Here is a 19,465-nt window from a genome sequence, read left to right as displayed (position 1 = left end):
TGAACATTCTCGCAATACCCGGGTCGAGATGTCAGCGCCGTTTCAGCGCATCTTTTTTGTAAGAAATGTGCTGAATGTGCTAAATTTATGTAAGAAATGAGTTGAATGCGCTAAAATACGCTGAAAAGAGCTGAAATCCGCTGATTTTTAAAATTTTTCAGCGCAAAAAAATTACGCTAAATGCGCTGAGTACATTTGTAAGAAATGTATTCAAATTTCAGCACATTTTTAAAAATTATTTCGCGGATTTAAACGCTTTTTTACACCGGTTCCTGAATTTTGAACCATTTGATTTGCTCATATATAGTAACGATTAACCTTTTTTAAAAGTGCGCTGAAAAGCAATGAAATGCGATAAAAATATGTAAGAAATGCGCTGAATTTTCGACGATTTTCATACATAATTTCAGCGCATTTCTTCCTAAACTGTTTATTAATATAAAATCAAATTAAATGGGAAGAAATTCAGGAATCATTGGCTGAGCAGAGAGAGTGATGGATATGGCACAGGAGAGCAGGTTTCGAGTCTTAGTCAGCGCTATTTTTTGAAAATTCAGTTGTTTTCAGCGCGTTTCGTTCAAAGTTTCAGCGCATTTTTATGTAAGGTTTTTGCGCTGAAACTTTTGAAAAATCAGCACATTGCAGAGTTTTTCTTACATAACTCTTAGAAAGTTTCTCGACCCGGGTAGTATTACTCTTAATCGCGAGTAAATTTCAGCTTATTTTTCAAAATATTTTGAATTTATTTCTACGTTTTTTTGCACTTATTCTTGAATGTAATACCATTCAATTTGATCTTTCATTGATAAGAAAAGAATTATTTTAAAAAATGCGCTGAAAAATGCTGAAATGCGTTGAACTGATGTAGATCTAACCAATGGGCTGAACTTCCAGCGCATTTTAAAAACAATTTCCGCCGTTTCTTTAGAAAAATGTCTTTTTTTTATAGAATCAAAAACAAAAGCAACGAATTTCAGGACGCAATGGCGCAGTTGGTAAAAGAATGCTGAAAAACGAGGTTGGAGACGCACCAAACGGAAACTGTTTGAATTTTGAGCGGTTTTCAGATCAATTTTTTCAAATGCTTCAGTGCATTTCAGAGCGTTGCTGAGATTATTACAAATTCTTGAAAAAAGCGCTTTTTAGCGCAATTCCTACATAGTTTAAAGAAAAATTTCAACCCGGGTACTGCTTTTCGACGCATTGAGTTAGCTCAGAACGTGATTTGCAAGTTTTAAAATTTCATGAATTAAGCAAAACTACTTGAATCTGCAGAATTCATTTAGAAAATCTGGCTGATCATCATTTTAGCCGCGCGGCTCTACATAAAGGCAAAAAAAAGATTGCCTTCATATAAAGTTGTGTAATCTATGCTTAATAGATAGAAACGAGGCCGTCCAGTGAAATCATTTAGGAAACGAGTGTCGGAATTAGTAATCTAATGTGATGAATTTAAAAGTGGGGGTTTTTGCATGCTTTAATATAATACGACAAAACCTACATTGATATTTTTCAGATATGCATGATTTTTGTAATTAAGGTTAAGATCTATTAAATGGACGTCCTCTATTATTCTATTTTACTCTCCAAGTGACCTGTAGAACAGAGAGAGGTTTCTCTAGAATAGATATTGCTCGTTTTTGTAATATTACATTACTTAAAAAATTTGTTTTTACACATTGAGATTCTTTTGACTATCTTTCTCCTTCTCATGATAGCCTAAGTAATTCCAGTCTTCCAATAGTTGCTTTGGAGACGTTCTTTAATCGGGCCGACACTGATTCTTGTTCGATTTTTTTTGGGGGGGGGGGGGTTGTTCATTGTTACAGTGCTTGTACCTGAAGTTCCTGTATTTGCTCTTTCCTTGTTGCCAAGATAGGTTCTATTCGAAAGTCATGCTCTATCATTTTATTACGGTTGGCATTTTTGTACATTTTGACGTAACAGGCAGCTGCGTTCTTGCATTGATGACCTTTCTCTTATTTAATGACCAGATTTGGCCGTGTTGTTGTATTATTGGATGAAGAAAATTACCGTATATCTGTAAACAACAATCATCAAAAAGCTGTTCAAAAAGGACCTTCCAAGTTGGCTATTTAGCTATAAAAGGTGATCCCGCTAAAAACACTGAACCAAAAAGAGAAGAGTTCTAAACTTATTTTTTGCAAAAAGTTCGGTTGAGGTATTTTGTTTTTTTTTCCAGGATCTGTTCACTCAAACTTCTCTGTGGACGCGGAGGGTGAGCAGTATGCGTATGGAACCAACGAGATCCCGTATCAACTTGTGTTCTACAGGGACTCTGGATTTACTTCGTCTTATGGGTAAAGTCATCTGAGATTACCCAACTAATTAACCATACATTACATAAACTTCTATAGTTGCCATAACTTTCAAAATATGGTGGAATTTATGAATACTGAGGCTGAGGTTCTGGACCGAATGTCAATATGTCCAGCGCGAAATGACCTTAGTCGAGATCTAGACTAATGAAACGACCGTCATCAACCATTTCCTATGAAAAGACGGCACTCGACCGAGAAGAGCCATGAAAACACTTTGAAAATGATGAGAGCCTCGACTGTATTTAGACCCAAAAACGGTCAACCTGTATTGAACCCTAAAGTACTTCTAGACAATATATTGACAATTAAAGAACATCTCGACCAAGTATTGACTTTAAAAAGGAAAACCTCCCAGGGCCATGATAAGTTTCATAAGTTTTGATCATGTTTCAACGCTCGGTCTCTTCATGGGTCTTTTAAAAGAGAAAATGTGCGCTGTAATATGTGCGCTATAATGTGCGATATTAACGGTCGTCTTTGTTTTCTACAGGGTAGGTGATGTGATAACCCTTCAACTGAACGAGCGGTTCTACTTCGCGGCAGAATTCGCGTACAACAACCCAGACATATTGGGGGGTATGACAATCTATGCGCCAGAGTGCTACGCTACCAAGTCGAACGATCCAACAAAGAGCCAGCAAATTGGATATTACCCTATGGAAGAAAATGGGTGAGAAAATAATTTGGAATTTTTATAAGCTAGTTCAAAAAATAACACAGGCTACATGGAACTTTTAAATGTTTGACTGACATGGAACCTTGCAAAGTTGAAATTTGAGGAAAAAACTAATTTCAACACCTGGATTTTAAATCTCTTATTATAGCTTGAGATTCTTTATGAACAAATTTTTGTGATTGTTTGAAGAACCTGAGATTGAAACAAACGAATCGGCTGTTTCTATTTATGGCTTGTCCAATAAATTTGGAACCCGGATTGAGGGTCACCGTTATTCAACTCAAAAATATGCAAGATAAGCGGTGATTGCGAAAAACTTTTTAAGATAAGCGGTAAATGCGGTGAAATTACAGAAATCGGGCAGTGAATGATGCGAAAAAAAAATCGTGTGCTAGCGGTGAAATTACATAAAAAAGTGTCCAAACTATGTGAGATAAGCAGTGAATGCGGTGAAAATACATAAATTCACCGCTTAACTTAGCGGTAAATTACATAAATTCACTGCTTAGAAAAAAGTGCCAAAAATATGTGAGATAAGCAGTTTATGCGATGAAATTACGTCGTCCGTCTATCGCGCGTCTCACGCGTTTTCGCACTCTGTCGCCTTCGTTTTCAGTCTAAATAAGTGTTTGATCTGCTGTTATATGTTTTTGTTGACATCAGAACCCTTGAATGAGTTTTCAAAAAAGTCTTAGCTATTTAGAGGTTCACTTTGTTCTTAATATTGGTAGGAAAACTCCTTCAATTTTACTCACGTTAGCAAGAAAAGGCTATTGGTGTTCAGATGTTCATGTACCTCAATCGACATTTTCGCAAATTAATGTATAAAATGCGGTGAAAGCGGTGGAAAAATTTTGCGCATTTCGCAGGAGTTTTTACAAAAATTCACCGCGAAATTCACCGCATTTCTTAAAAAAAATTCACTGCATTTGCTTACAACGTTTTTTTTTGTTTTAAGCCCACAAGAAATATCATAGAAGTAAGTGACAAATGGAGTACTGGAACAAGAAATTGTAAACATTCAGTAGCTGAGATATTCAATCCCTGACCGGAAGTTTGTTTCTTGTCGAAATTCCGTTGAATGCCGTGAAAATAAACAATTCACCCTATTTCACCGCAAAATTATGTACGAAATTTGTGATGAAAAAACAACAATTTTTCACCGCCTATCTGACATATTTTGCCGATTTTTCCTCGACCCGGGAATATTCGATCGTTCGAGAAACGCAAAAACTTGCGATTGAGCATCAATGTGACCATTTGATTGTCAATGATTTTCCCTGTACTTGAATTGGATCTGCTTTATTCTTTCTTTTTTGAATTTGAACTTTGACCATAGTCCATCATTTTTTTTAACGTTCGGTTATTTGATTTTTGTCGGGCATGCTGTAATCTTGCAAAGTGAACGACGGATATCGATACAACTTAAAACATCACTAACTTGCATCCAATATACTAACTCATCCAACGGTCATTCAAACTTCATGTTGATTGGCATAAACTTATTATCATGTGAAGTTAATATTACATGTGAAGTTATTATCATATGAAGTTGAATATCATGCAATAAATTACAACATAAGAGTTGTTTAACGAATAAGCAGTATCGGGGCTGAGAATGACGACACACTCCTCACTTGGAATAGAATGTGGAGGCCAAATCCAAATAACGAGAAGCATATTTATAACCCTTAGAGGCTTTGACGAAAATGTCAGAAAATGGGTCTGATAGTTAAGCAAAATTGAATTTGAGGCTCCTGGGAAAACTAGGTTGTCGGTTGTGGTACTATAGAAAAGGTACTGGTTGTGGTACTGTTTGTATGGTTTCATGGACATTTGATTAACAATGCTTGGTGTTAGTTGGCCATATAGGGTGTCCCGCCTTTTCACCACTATTTATTTAACCCCCTATTATTTAACCCCGATTTCTTCACCCCTCTATCATTTAACCCCTCTATAATTTAAACCCTCTATTATTTAACCCCTCTATCATTTCACCCTGTTGTTAACCTTTTTTAAAATAAGTACTATTTAATGAGCAATATAATCATTTGGCCATGCCTCGCGGGCCATGGCCATGCCTTAGCGGCCCGTGGGAACTGATATGAAACTATCACAACCGAACATGAGATTAAGTTATCTACTTAATTATGACAAAATATGACTTTGACGCCGACTCCTAATTGGCGGTATGAAATGATAGAGGACTGAAATGATATAGAGGTTAAACTATGAAGGGGTTAAAAGATACAGGGTTAAAATATGCGGGGGTTAAGTGAATCGGGGTGAAAAGAAGCAGAACCGGTTATTTACAGCAAGTCCCCGAAATTATGATGTTTATAGAATAGACAAAATGGAACAAAAAAATTGTTGGAAATATTGCAAAATATGCAGGCTGATATGTACCAAATTTTTGCGCTGTTTTTGAAGCAATTTACTAAAAGCATTGAAATAACTGCTAGGAAAAACAATTTTTCCAGCAACAAGATAACTACATCAATTACTTGAAGAATGATGAAAACAAACACGTGATTCAACAATTCATTTATTTGACTTAAAGGAAGACAATTTTTTTAAACTTCCACCAGATTCCAAAAAAAGTTTTTAAAGTTTGTTGGATTTTGACAATGGTGTTGTCTGGATGAAAAGTAACTCAATTAGCGTGATTTTTCAATTGAAGAAATTAACGATTTGAGCAAAAGGCACATATATAGCAAGTAAGTTAAAGTCCTCATGAACGTAGGTATTCCCCCACATTATGAGTTTGTTGACTTATTTTTACGTTAATTAGCGTCGGCAGGAGGCTTATTTTGGGAAGGCGTTCCGAAATGTCAGAAATTTACATTCTTATGGAAAAACATCTTTACATGGGACGACAAAGCAAACTTTGGCTGCAAAATTTGATTGAAATTGAATCGTGAAATTATAATACCCGGACCTATCTGTCATAGCATTTCAGAGCTGAACCAAGAAAAAAACATGCTGGATTTTGGCGCTGAGTATGAATCTGTTCATGTCACATTTTTCTATTTACAGTCTGGCTGTAAAACTTAAAATGACTCATCCGTCTGAGCAGTCTGCACTTATTTTCTGCCTTTCATCTGAGCATAGCAAATTACCTGCATGCTTTAATCAGAGCAGCTATAATTACCGCATGTCCTCTATATGCGCAGCTATAATTACCGCATGTCCTCTATCTGAGCATTTTGTTTACACGCAGCAATTATCACTCTCTCTCTCTCTCTCTCTCTCTCTCTCTCTCCCTCTCTCTCTCTCTCTCTCTCCCTCAAAACGCGCGGGGAAATGAAAGTTAAAATGAAAGCTAAATTGAAAGTTGAAATGCGAAATGAATGCTCAATAAATGCATGAAATAACTTAAAATGGTATTGAATTTAAAATCGTTTTAATGGTATTAAAATACATTAATGGTATTAAACTGGTATTAAATTAAAATGGTATTTAATTCAGTTCAAGTTAATTTAGTTTCAAGCTGTCGCCCTCCGGAAATTATAATTCGCTCTCTCCGGGTTGTCGCCCTCCGAAAATTATAATCCGTTCTCTCCGGGTTGTCGCCCTCCGGAAATTATAATCCGCTCTCTCCGGGTTCGCCCTCCGGAAGTTATAATCCGCTCTCTCCGGGTTGTCGCCCTCCAGAAGTTAAAATCCGCGCCCCCCAGCGGTCACTTTGCAGGTATAACAAGACAGGGGTGAGGCCAGCTTTTTACTCGTCATTGTCAAACTGACCTGGCCATTAGGAACATCCACCTCGATCTCCGGAGAATAGAATTAAATAGAACGTATACACTTTTTTACTGACTCACTTTCGATTACTGACTCATTTTCCAACTTCACTTTCAAATTTTCCTCATGATATTCCAACTTTACTTCCAGGATAAGCAAACTACTCAGACTTTCACGCACACAATTCACAAAAGGCAAAAACAACTTTCAATCAAATCTGAAAAACACAATATATGATGAGCCTTGAGTCTACTATTCAGACACTGGAAAAAGATAAACTGAAATAGACTGATAAACAAACACTGGGATTGACACCCCACGGGCGAATCCCGAAGCTTGTACTACTAATTCTACTACTACTACACAACTAATTCTGACACGCACATCAAACTCCGACTCCCGCCTCCGCCTCCGCTTCCGCCTCCGCCTCCACTACCGCCTCCGACCCCCGCTTCCACATCCGACTCCCGCCTCCACCTCCGCAATTCGCTTCCACCGCACAGCTGTAAATGCACCAATATATGGTATAGTTGGAGCTAGAATAGCTTTTGAGGGTATCGCCATATTAAAAGTTGTAAGCATGATGTCAGTTATTCGAAATTTTCAAAACTTGCTATGTTCTTTGTATGTACAGTCTGATGATGTGAAACGTTCTGTGCAGTGTTCACCAATAATGTAAATTAGGCTGCGAAGAAATTAGGCTGCTGAGACAGACTGGGATGTTTCTTAATCGACTCTGGGCAGACTGGCAGAAGAAATATTTACGCTTCTATTTGACTGGTTCAGTAATGGTTACAATCGAAAGTCAATGGTACAGCGCTGAAACTCACTGAGCAAGATCCGGGTAGGATTTTGAGAATTAATTGAATCAATTAATTTTTCTGGATATAAAAAAATATTATTGAGTCTAGGAGCAATTGAAACAAATTATGCATTTTTTCTTTCATTAAGAAGTTGTTTCAACGACTGCTTGACTCAATATGGCCACTTTCTTGTGCTATGAGTCAGTAAACGTGATGATGGACAAAAGCAATTGAAAATTGTGCAACAATTATAGCACAACTTATCTTCTCTGTTTTACCTTCAAAAAATTAGTAAGCCATACTAATGATAAGGAAAAAACTTTTAGCCTGTCAGCCAAACTCTTTTACACTGTTCCAAATTGAGAAGAATTAGATGATTGTCAAGGAAAAGGCACTTATCTCAGACTCAATCAGGACACTGGAAGAAACATTGAAATGTGGACACTCAGTTTTAACTTAAAAATTTTCATCAGAAATAAGATAAAGCAAATTAGAACAACCTGGATTCTTATCCTGAACACCAACTTTACTTAACGCCGATTCCAAATCTATTGTTACAAAAACAAAATAAATTTCTAAAGTTTCTACGTTAAACAGCTGGTTCGGCTTCTATAATGCACTAACCATGGGCCACGTTTCTTCGATCTCTATGTCAAAGATTTCAACATTATTAACTGTAAATCAAAACAATGACTGGACCACGCCATTTTTTATAAATTGATACTTGTAGTTAAAATCTAGAGGAAACTCTGCTGAATGAAATTAAAGCTGAAAAAAAATATAGCTTTTCGAATTCCTCAAAAACGTTATCATACTTTTTAACGACCATATAATTCAAAAAGCTGATTGCGTCGGATACACTTCAACATTTAAAGACTTTATTAAATTTTGATGATCAACTTCTTTCAGTCTATTTTGATTTCTAGCCAGTAACTTAGACAGGTTATTCGAACTTATTTTTAGAATATTTTTTTCTGTTGTTTACACTGTTTTTGTTCATTTTTTAACTCTTTGACTTTTAATAAATCAAAAACTATGTTTTGACATTATGCATTTTTATGCATTATGCAAATTTAAGTCAAGTCTTTCTCTATCGTTTTCCTTAATTTGACTGTTATAATGACCAGTATGGCAGTCCCGTCTTGTTTAGAAAGTGAACTGTATAGACGCCAAACTTGCAAGCCCTCAATAGGTTTGTCAAACTCAAAAGCTAAGGATCTTGATTAAATCTCAAACGGTCGGCCATTTTTTTGATATTCTTGATAATTCGATAATTATTGCTTGATCGTATATAATCAGTTTAAATTTCGTTTAATGTCGCTGTTTAGCGTAAACAATTTTATATGAAAATAAGCAGTAAATTATAAATTAACAATCACCTGAGAAATTATATTGACCCGGGTCGAGGTGTCACCGCCATTAAGCGGTGAAATTACATATTTTAGCGGTGAATTGTGGTGAATTTTTGTAAGATCACCGCTTACTCTAGCGGTGAACTTATATAATTTCACCGCATTTACCACATTTCACCGCAAAGTTATGTACAAAATTTGCGGTGAAAAAACAATTTTTGACTCGCCACTTAATCTTACATATTTTTCTAATTTTTCCTTGACCGGGGAACTAAATGCAATTTACTCAGGTGTCCATTGGCATCTGATGACGTGTTTGAACGAGACCACACCCTCAGAGCACAAGAAGGCAGCACACGTGACCTGATGAGCTTCATGTCATTTTCATGGCAGGGAGAAACTACTGCCATTGTTTACATTCACTGTGTGGTCAGGAGCTGTCCTTCAGTAAACGAATCTACCTGCATCGCTCCAAGTTAGAATCCGTCAATTTACATACGTTCGGACATGTTCTTGCTTTGCAAACCGACATTTAAAAAAACTTAAAATTACTCAAATCTGATAAACTAAGAGCATAATGTGTTCACAAGAGGCTGCCTTCATTTAGTAACTGCATCCTTTTAATAAAATCTCAAATATAATTCTCCTCGAAAGCCGGCTGGCTCTACGGGATCTCTTCAAACCATTTCAAGCCAATTCGAAAAATGGCTCATCTAGCCATTTCGAAATTAGGAAACGATGTGCAAAAAAAGTGGTGAGACTATGATTCGACCTTTGCGGAACATTTAAAGAGGAAAAAGTGCTGTCATGATTAGAACTGGCTGGAATCTGTCGGATTTTTTGTGACTATGATTCGATTTTGCGCAATTTCTTCAGACGTAATGGGACTAAGATTCGATTGTGCAGTGCTATATGATTCAACATACCGCTCTTATGATTCGAAATAACGCGACAAAGAGTATTGCCCAGACCGTGTGATTTACGTCTGGGACGGTACCCCCCCCCCCCCCCCCATCAGACAATAGTTGTCTAATCATACTTCGACCACTTCACGTCGGGAAGATAGGAATTTATATGGTCGAAAATTGGCTATCTTACAATAATGTCTTGCTTAAAATGATAAACTTGCACTATTTTGTAAGAAAGTGAGAAATCCGCTTAACTTGAGAGATAATGAGTTTCCGTTATCTTTGAACGCTCCATCTCTAAATTTTTATGTACCTTTCCTGACTTTATCACCTTTCTCAATCATGTCATGTTCACACCTATTTTGACAATTGAAACTCTGGTTTGTGACATTTTTAGGTGATAACGAATGTCAAACTAACAATCAGAGGCAGAGAGCAAGGAGAGCCCTCTCTGACCTCACGAGAGAGGGTGAAGCTCTGAAAACGATGACCATCTCGTCTCAGCCGTTATTCTTCGTCAAGCCACTCGTCAAATATCAACCACTCAATGGTAATGAAAACTACCTGATGAGGTCGTTGAATTTGGCCGACAGGGCGTTTAGGCGAATTTAAATTTAAACAAACAACCATGAAACAAAATGAAATTTTCAGCCTACAAGCCGGCCGTACGAAACGACAGGACAAATGATCAAAAATTTGACCAATCAGATTTGTCAACCAATCAAAACTAAGCTGTAGGCTAGATTTTTTAGTTCGTCCTGATCGACTAAACAGATGCTAATTTTTCTAACACCCCAGGTGATTTACAGTTTATGACAAAATTATTTTATAACTGATATCAAAAGCCAAATCCGCCTATGGTAATAATTGCAATAAATTGCGGTACCCGGGTCGAGGTTTTGACAAAAAATAATGTAAGATTAGCGGTGAATAGCGGTGAAAAAAAACTTTTTTCACCGTAAAGCGCCCGCATCTTTTAGCGTTGAATGCGCTGAAAGCGGTGAATTTTTGTAAAAAAAGAAGAATTTTTGCGCTGATAGCGTTGAATTTTGCGGTGAAAAATTTTTTTCACCGCATTCACCGGAATTCTTACAAAAAAGAAACTGCCGTACAAGGGTTCGAACCTCTACCTCATGCGTGTGACCAACTTCGTAATCCACTGCGCCATCTGTCACTTACTTCAATGATATTTCCTGTGAATATAGGATAAGCGTTGAAATTAGAGCGGTAAATTTTTGTAAGATTTGCGATTTTAGCGGTGAAAAATTTTTTTTCACCGCATTCTGCTGGTAGCGGTGAAAAATTTTTTTTCACAGCATTCTGGTGGTAGCGGTGAAGAATTTTTTTCACCGCATCCTGCATGTAGCGGTGAAAAATTTTCTTTCACCGCTTAAGCGCTGAAAAAAAAATTTTCACCGCTTAAAAGTTTTTTTTCACCGCATTCATCGCATTGAACGCAAATCTTACACTTTTACTCAAATTCACCGCAAATCTTACATCTTTTAGCGATTTTTAGCGGTGACACCTCGACCCGGGTATTGCAATAAACAAAAGTAAAACTTCATAGGACGACAAAATTATCGATAAGTTTTCAAATTCAGTACACAATATTGTGACTCATTATGACCATTATCATCTGCCTCAAAGTGCATTTTACGAACAAAGCTAGAAAGATCTCGCAAGCAGAACAAATTTTGATTGCATGTATAACTCGGAGACCAAGGTTTTTGCGACTTTTTCAATTAAATTTTTCAGTTTATGAAGTTAGCATGATTCTTAATGCTAGTAAGTACGATCGCTAATGTGCCGTTGAAGATATGAAGCTATTCTAACCCATCAAAACAAAATTAAGAAAATTGAAGACAAACATTCTGTATCCCATATGCTTATCAAGGTTCCAGTTGAGTTATACAACTGAGTTATGCAATTGAGTTATGCAATTGAGTTATGCAATTGAGTTATGCAATTGAGTTATGCAATTGAGTTATGCAATTGAGTTATGCAATTGAGTTATATGCAATTGAACACAGAATTGTTTTGTTTTTTGTGGCTAAGTTTTTTCACGAGACAATTGAAATCCAAAAAAGCATAAAATCTTTCGCTCCAATTTTTTTAGATTTTGTTGGGAACGGTCCAGTTGTTCCTTCGTCTCCATATCTCAATTGTTGAGGCCCTTTTTACACGTATTAAGAGTTTGGGTTAAAAAATAGGTTCAAATGCTTGATAGAAACGCTGGTTCTTTATGAAAATAGTGCTTCTGTATATCGTTTTTCGGCATTTAACATTTTACCATTTATTGCGTTTCTGAGGACATGAAAAGTTGCAAGCGAAGTATAACGAAAAATATATTTTTCGAAATAAATGGCAGAGACAGGCGCAAAATATTTCTTTTCAATGACCCAAGGCTCAAAAACTTATTCTTTTTAAGGCTTTCAAATCGGATCAAATTTTGCAAAATCTGAAAAAAATGACGCATTTTTTAAAGCAAATCTAGAAGAGGCTTTCAAGATAATTTTTGTGAGAAAAACTGGTAGTTGATACAAAACCAATATTTTATGGGAAAGTATACTGATTTTTCAAATGCCAATTGAATTCGTCTTGTGCAGAGAAACATGAACAGTTCCTTTGCTCAACAAAACTCTTAAAAAACCAGTGAATCCCAATTTTGCCAGTTAACTGCAAAGAAAACACTTTTAAAAAAAATAGTCACATAATTCGTGAAAAGCAGTGGTTGTGATTTTTTCGGACAATACTCTGGAGCAACTAGGTGTAAGTAAAATCCGGACAGTTTTTAATCTTTGTACTTGGCTTCTAATTTTTAATGTATATTTAGTTCTCCAAAAAAATTGTCTTTAAACCTAGCAGCAGGTCCTCATTTGTTGTTAAATGCTTACCAATAACTTTCTGTTGCTTTCTTTAATGCCTTGTTTCTATGTAGTTCAAACATGGACATAAGAACTTCATAAAAGGCCAGAGGATGTGTTTCATTCAATTATCGTCAGAAGATGGATTTTGGTGAGAAATAAATTTAATATATCATTGCGAAGTCAACAATGCAATCATTTAAGATTTAAATAACCTATGTATACAGAAAAAGTCCAAAAACAGAACACTTTTATTAAAGTCAGTCCGCTTATTTGTTCGAAAAACAGAATTTTGATTTTATTGTAAGCGACCGGTTGAGTTTTTTAAAAGCGTTTCAATTGTACAACACTTTTATCTTTGACTGAATTATATATTTTGTCCATAATTGCTCCGACCCCTCTTGAGGGGGGAGGAAAAATTTGCTAAAATGGGTTTTTTTATTCAGACAATGTTCGCCGATCGATATGATCATCGTAGAGAGTTGAGACTGGTATCATTAAAAAGCTCGTCCAGCATTGAATATGTAAACAAAAGGAGTTTTTCCTTTCGTTTTTTACAGGGAGTTATTGAGGTTTAAACTTTCGAGAAAAGTAGAGTGAACTTTGCTAAAAATTGGTAAAATTTCGAAGAATAGTGTTGTTGAGTTCACTTTGAAAAACAAAAAATTGTGTCAACTATTTTTAATTAAATCATTTGCCAAAAATTCAGGCAAAATTTTTCAAACTTTAGACTTTTTCATCAAAAACAGAACAAAATAACTTTTATGGTCCACCTTGATTAAATTTGTCGGAAGTACACAACCAAACACCACAATTACAATCTTTGTAGACTAAATAGGGGGTTTTTTACTTTGCCGTTTTTTTGTTAGCTTTACTCGTTAATTAATAAAAAAACAGCATTTTTTTGGTTTTTTAACTAAAGAAATATCTATATCCATAACATTCAAAAAGTAAGTGTCGTCCTAACGGACGAACAACATTAGCATTGCTAGTTTTGAACCAATCGTGAACTGTTACAATCCAAAAAGTTTTCGGATTGTAATCAGTCGGTGTTTTTTGTAAAGTAAAGAACAGAATATAATCTTTTTTCTCTGTTAATGAAAGAGCAGAACAATTTAAACCGAAGAACAGTAGGGATGGGTTCAATGGGTTTTCTACACAGCTCAATATTGATGCATTTAGCTTTTACTTGAAAATGTATGGTCATTTTGACATTTACAAATATTTGATTTTAAAATGAAAAATTGCTTATTGAACTCTGTCTCTACTTTTTCCTTAATTTGGTCAACTTGCAGCTTAGTGTCATAAAATTGCTTTCGTTTTCTACTGATTGGAAATCGAACCCCACTTGCGGTTTTATGCCTTAAGTTATGTTTTTCTGGTTTTGATACTACCGGATTTCTTATTTTATTTTTAGATATTTACCAATTTTTTACGTTTTCCAGTTTTGTTACATCATCAAATTGTTGACAGTTCACATATCTCAATATTGGCGCTCAAGAAAAGCACAATTGTATATATTAAAATCCTGAAAGATATTGATTATGATATTAGCGGCTTCAACATTACTTTCTTGAAGAATTTAATTGAATTTTTTAATTTTGTCTCTGACTGTCTTTTTACCTTGTCGCTTTGCTCGTATGAAACAACTTGTATAACTGGTTTCATTGGCTTTTCATGAAAAATACATGAGTTGAAAGTCTGATATTAATAGATAGCTGATGGATTCCATGACTTTGATTACAATTGTTTTCCAAAATGAAAATTCTTTTTAACTTCGCAATTTTGTTCTTTTTATTTTCTATTTGTTACCTAGTCTCTTATATTAGAGGCCAAATATAATAATTATGGTGTCAGGGGAAGGTGGCAAAAAGCGATTGGTGCCACAAAATCTAATGTTTTTGAAGAATTCGTTGTGGCTTTAGTGGCTTCGATACGGGTTTTTCTCAAAAATGTAAATTAATTTTTGATTTTTGTCATATTTGCCGTTCTTCTTGTAGACGTAAGACATATTCTGGATAAAAACGGGTCTCAGGGGCTTCTTTTGGACAAATAAACGAACCTATTTAACTATTTCAGTTTGCAATTAATGGCTTTCTTGACTTTGGATTTAATTTTTTCGAAAAAAAAGTGTTACTTAATTTTGTCCTTCTTTTGTCTACTTGTTACCTAGTCTCCTTTATAAAAAGGTTACATACTACATTATTCGAAAGCGTTTGTTTGCTGTCTTTTTGTTGTTCTTCTTAACCGCAAAAAATTGAATAACGACAGGACGTAATACCCTTGTATAGAAACATCTGTAATCGTAAACCTATGAGATCTTTTAGTTGATTTCTAATGGCTTTCATTACTTTGAAATTAATTGTTTTAAAAAATGAACCAATTTTTTAATTTTACTGTTTTTGTTCTTTATTGTCTAATTATTACCAAGGTTCATTATGGACTGGTTTGATATCTTTTCTGGTGATATACAAGTTATTTCGTATAGTTTCACATTTATCTGACGCTATGTTGACTTTGTTATTAATTTTTGTTTTTTAAAACGGACATAAAGTTTTCGATGTAATTAATGCTTGTTGGTGTTGTTTGGTTTTGCTGTTCATCTTAACTCGTTTTCTTAATTTAGGCATATCTCATCAATGTAGTGCATCATTTTTTACTCCACTGAGTTATTTGCTTCGTAGGCTCTCTTTTCCTTCATAAACTATTTTTTCTATCGTTTCCACATTTGGTAGACAATTATGCCAAAATTGCGGAGGAGCGGAGTCGGAACTTTATGTGCGATCGCACATTACCAAGCCTCCTTGTTGACTAAACAAAGAAAACTGGTCGAACATAAGTAGTTGAAAAACTGCCTTGGAACAATAATTTACACGCACTTGACCAATGTTCTTACATTTTTCTCTTCTTATCGTTGGTGTGTTTGGTCTTTAAGTTTAAGGAATTGTAGGCTAGTTATTTTTTTCAATTTAACAAATTCTCAGTATGTTCGATGTGAAGGAACGAAATATTATGCAAAAGGTCCTTTCATTGTCATAACACCAAACGTTTGTATGGGTAAATTAATTAAATGATTCTCTATTTATGCTAAGCATGTGAGATGCAAATTTATATTAAAGTTTTAAACTACTCATTCATGATTGTTGACGATTTAAGGAAGACAGTTCAATTAAAAATTCTCCGTCTACTGAAATCATTCTTCTTTCAAAGATTTACGTTTGAAGCTGCATGATAACAATTTTATCATTTTTTACTAAATTGTAAGCAAAGAACTAAATCTAATTTGTAGGAAAAAAACAATTTTTAAGTTTTAAATCAAACACATCGGCAATTTCTTAAGTATTATTACAAAGATATCGATGAGTTCTTACGTTTACTGGAGAGAACCTGCCAACGGTTTTGTATGTTGCAAAACCGATGATATCAAACATTTCTTTCATCAAAACCGATAATACAGACGAAATTGGACTTTTCAAAACTTTATTACAACTGCAACCGACCTGGGTCGAGGTTTTTGGGTAAATTTTTGTGAGAATTGCGGTGAATCTTTGTAAGAAATGCGGTGATTGCGGTGAATGCGGTGATAATAAATATTTCACCGCATTTCTTACGAAAATTCACCGCCAAACCTCGACCGGGGGAACAAACCAAAGAAAGGTTTCTCACTTTTGTTTGGCGTTTTCCAGTCTTCTGGCCTTAGTTAGGCAAGGTTTGCTTTGTTATTCTGATGAATATTGTTTGTTTTAGCCAATGATCAGAAATTGGGACTCCCAGTCACACAGATGTCTTTCCTATTCATGTTTGTAATGGCGGCAGTACTGGCTACTGTTGTACATTTCTGGCGAAAGAGAGCTGGATACCAGAAAGTGAAGCTCGAGTCCCGTTAATCTCAGGAATTGATCTCAGGAACTGATCTCAGGAACTGATCTCAGGAATTGATCTCAGGAATCGATCTCAGGAATTGAGCTCAGGAATTGTTCTCAGGAACTCTATACTCAAATAAAATCTACTCACTAGAACTCTACTCAAATAGACTTTCGGACAACTCGACTGTACAGTCTTATAGAATGCAAATTATCATAACCAAAAAACTGACGTATATAAACTGACTTGAAATTGGCATAATTTTGTATTCTGACGAATCGATAAGACTCGAAGAAAACAAGGCCGCTCGTTAATGTGCGTTCGTTAATAGTAACAACGTCAAAATGCAGTCAGATAACACTTTCACTACTCAAATTTAATTTCTCCTAACTAAACAGCGGACGGAAAGTTTTCTTAATCAGACTATGTTACAAGTCAACAAAGAGAACGATCAATGAGGTGAATTTCAAAAAAAAATCAACATTTTTTAAACCGAGAAATTTCAAAAATCTTAAAAATCATTAGCTTTTAACCAATTAATCCCTGATAAGTTACTAAAAAGTTACTACAAAACCAAACGGCCTTGACTTTGGGTAGTTTAAGCCTTAGAAACGAACTAAAGAAAAACCTAAAAAAATTAGAAACGATTTGCGAAAACACAAACGAATGCTAACATTAAAATCATTAGCTATTATCTGAATATTATGCATTTTTAATTCATTTCTTATTTCTACTAATTCAGCTGCTGGAATTATGCCGAGAGATTAAATAAGTATATTTGGCCGCATTTGTAAACCATTGGGATCTGTTACTACGCGATTGTTCTGAAAGAAGAGAAAAAGACCCCTCAAAAATTGTTTGTAGAAATGCTTGTTTTCCAACAAACGAAGCTTCGATGACAAATAATATCAGTAGATATGTTGTTTTTGGGATAAAAGAAATTGGATGTGACCTCTCATTGACGAAAAGAAGTTACAATTTGACAAAAGAACAACAAAAACAGAAAAGTTTGAAAAATATTTGAAAATTTATATCATAAACCTTAAGACTAAAGGCTATAAACTGACTTACTGATTCGGGGTAACACTTAATTCAGTCCTCAAAAACAAGCTTAAGAGACTTGTAAGCAATTTACGGCCACCTAAAGAACAGAAACAGGCAAAAACAGCAGTTTCAAGAAAAAAAATTGAGCGAGAAAACTGTCGAAGGCAACAGATGAACTTTTCACTAAAATTTTTTCTATGTTGAATTTTTTTAACAACAATGGGATTCTTCTTTTGTGTAAATATGGCTTCAAAATATCAAATATGAACAAATACATTAGAACCACGAAATTTTTGAGAAAACTCTTAGTGTCAACGCCATTAATTTCCTTAGCTTTTAACGGAATCCACTAAATACGCTAAACTTTGCTTCTATGGGACGACAAGTTTGTTGGCCATTCATATTTGGTCAATAAGACCTTCCAACAAATTATTGAAAATGAAAACAACAACAAAGAAAAGCAACAACCAAAAATTCAGTAGAAGAGTGCCAGAAGAAAGAGTCGAAGTAATTTAAATCCTATTTTCTTCAATGAAAACTTTATATATGATCCGTTTAACGTCTTTCCTAAACCATTGGGAAATATTAGTATTAGGATAATGTGATAAGATTTCAAAAAGATCCAAAATAAGAAAAAGTAGCGGAAATTTTTTTAAAAAAGTATGAAGACTAGTGGCATTGAAGTTTTAATAAACTAAAAGTTAGAAGATAAAACCGCTAGCCAGATTATTTTTGGATGCATTAGAAATGAAAAAGGGGATCCAAAAAAACTAAGACTGGCTGACAGTTCACGAAAAAAAAGCTTAGGATTGGTTGAAGTTCAAAAGAACTTTCAAAAAATATTTTTTAAAATCTTAACAGCCATTAAACTCAAAAGCTTTTTACGGAGGTCAATAACTACGCTCAGAAATAACACAATGGCAGGGAAAAAATGTTTGTCATAGACAGATATTCAATAAAAGATTACAATAAGTCTTAAGACTATGAAAGCATCAACAATAACAGGCGAAAACCAAAAATCAGTAGAAAAGTGCGAGAAGAAAATTTCGAAGCCATTTAAACCATTAGCTATTCTCGGAAAAGTCTATCTGTGATCCACTGAATGTCTTTTATAAAAAAATTGGATTAGAATAATAGTTGGACAATGTGTATAATATTTGGATAATGTGATAAGAGTTCAAAAGTAACCAATAATATGAAAAAATCCAAATTTTTTTAAAAAAATTCTGATTTCTTGTGTTATTGAAGTCATATAATCAATATATAGAAGATAAAATTGTCAATGAAACTTATTTTGGTTTCAGTAGAAAACAAGTGGGTTCTGTCAATACTGAGACTGACCAACAGTTCACGAAATTTTTAAGATTGGTTAATGTTCAAAAAAATTTTCGAAAAAAATATTTTTAACCGCTTAACAGCTATCAAATTCAATTCATTTCAACGAATTTCAATAAATGCACTCAAATAAGTTTTGATAGGAGTATGGGGATGTTTTCATACATGGGTGATCAATAAGACGTCACAACAAGTCTTATGACTATCAAAATCAAGCAAAAACCAAAAATTCAGTAGATTTGTGCGAGAAGAAAAGGTCAAAGCCATTTGAAAACACATGCTTTTCCCGGAAAAATTTATCTGTGATCCAGTGAACGTCTTCCCAAAGCCAAAAGTCGCTCTCAGTTTTAGGATATGGTGATAGGATTTCAAAAGTACCCAATAATACGGAAATATCCAAAAAAAAATAAAACATTTTGAAATCCTATGTCCTTGAAGTCATATTACTGACAGTTAGAAGATAAAACCGCCAGCTAGATCAAATTTGATTACAGTGGGACGGAGGAGGTTGCTGTCATCACAGAGACTGACCTACA

At 34.8% G+C, this 19,465-nt stretch overlaps 1 protein-coding gene across 1 annotated transcript in view; it reads left to right on the top strand.

The window, feature by feature from the left end:
• LOC142344429 (uncharacterized) overlaps nt 1-16,811 on the top strand; it is a 37,716-nt gene extending 20,905 nt beyond the window's left edge. The window contains exons 6-10 of the mRNA XM_075396067.1: nt 2,204-2,321; nt 2,833-3,012; nt 9,205-9,389; nt 10,220-10,372; nt 16,434-16,811. Of these exons, the coding sequence (XP_075252182.1) occupies nt 2,204-2,321; nt 2,833-3,012; nt 9,205-9,389; nt 10,220-10,372; nt 16,434-16,573 (776 nt within the window). The 3' untranslated portion in view covers nt 16,574-16,811. The remainder of the gene's footprint in view (nt 1-2,203; nt 2,322-2,832; nt 3,013-9,204; nt 9,390-10,219; nt 10,373-16,433) is intronic.
• The last annotated feature ends 2,654 nt before the right edge of the window (nt 16,812-19,465 follow it).

The sequence above is a fragment of the Convolutriloba macropyga genome, chromosome 8 (genome assembly GCF_964194025.1).
Source record: "Convolutriloba macropyga chromosome 8, txConMacr16.3, whole genome shotgun sequence".
NCBI classification, from domain to species: Eukaryota; Metazoa; Xenacoelomorpha; order Acoela; family Convolutidae; genus Convolutriloba; species Convolutriloba macropyga.
The sequence above is the reverse complement of the archived record's forward strand: the minus strand, read 5'-3'. Positions and strand labels throughout refer to the sequence as shown.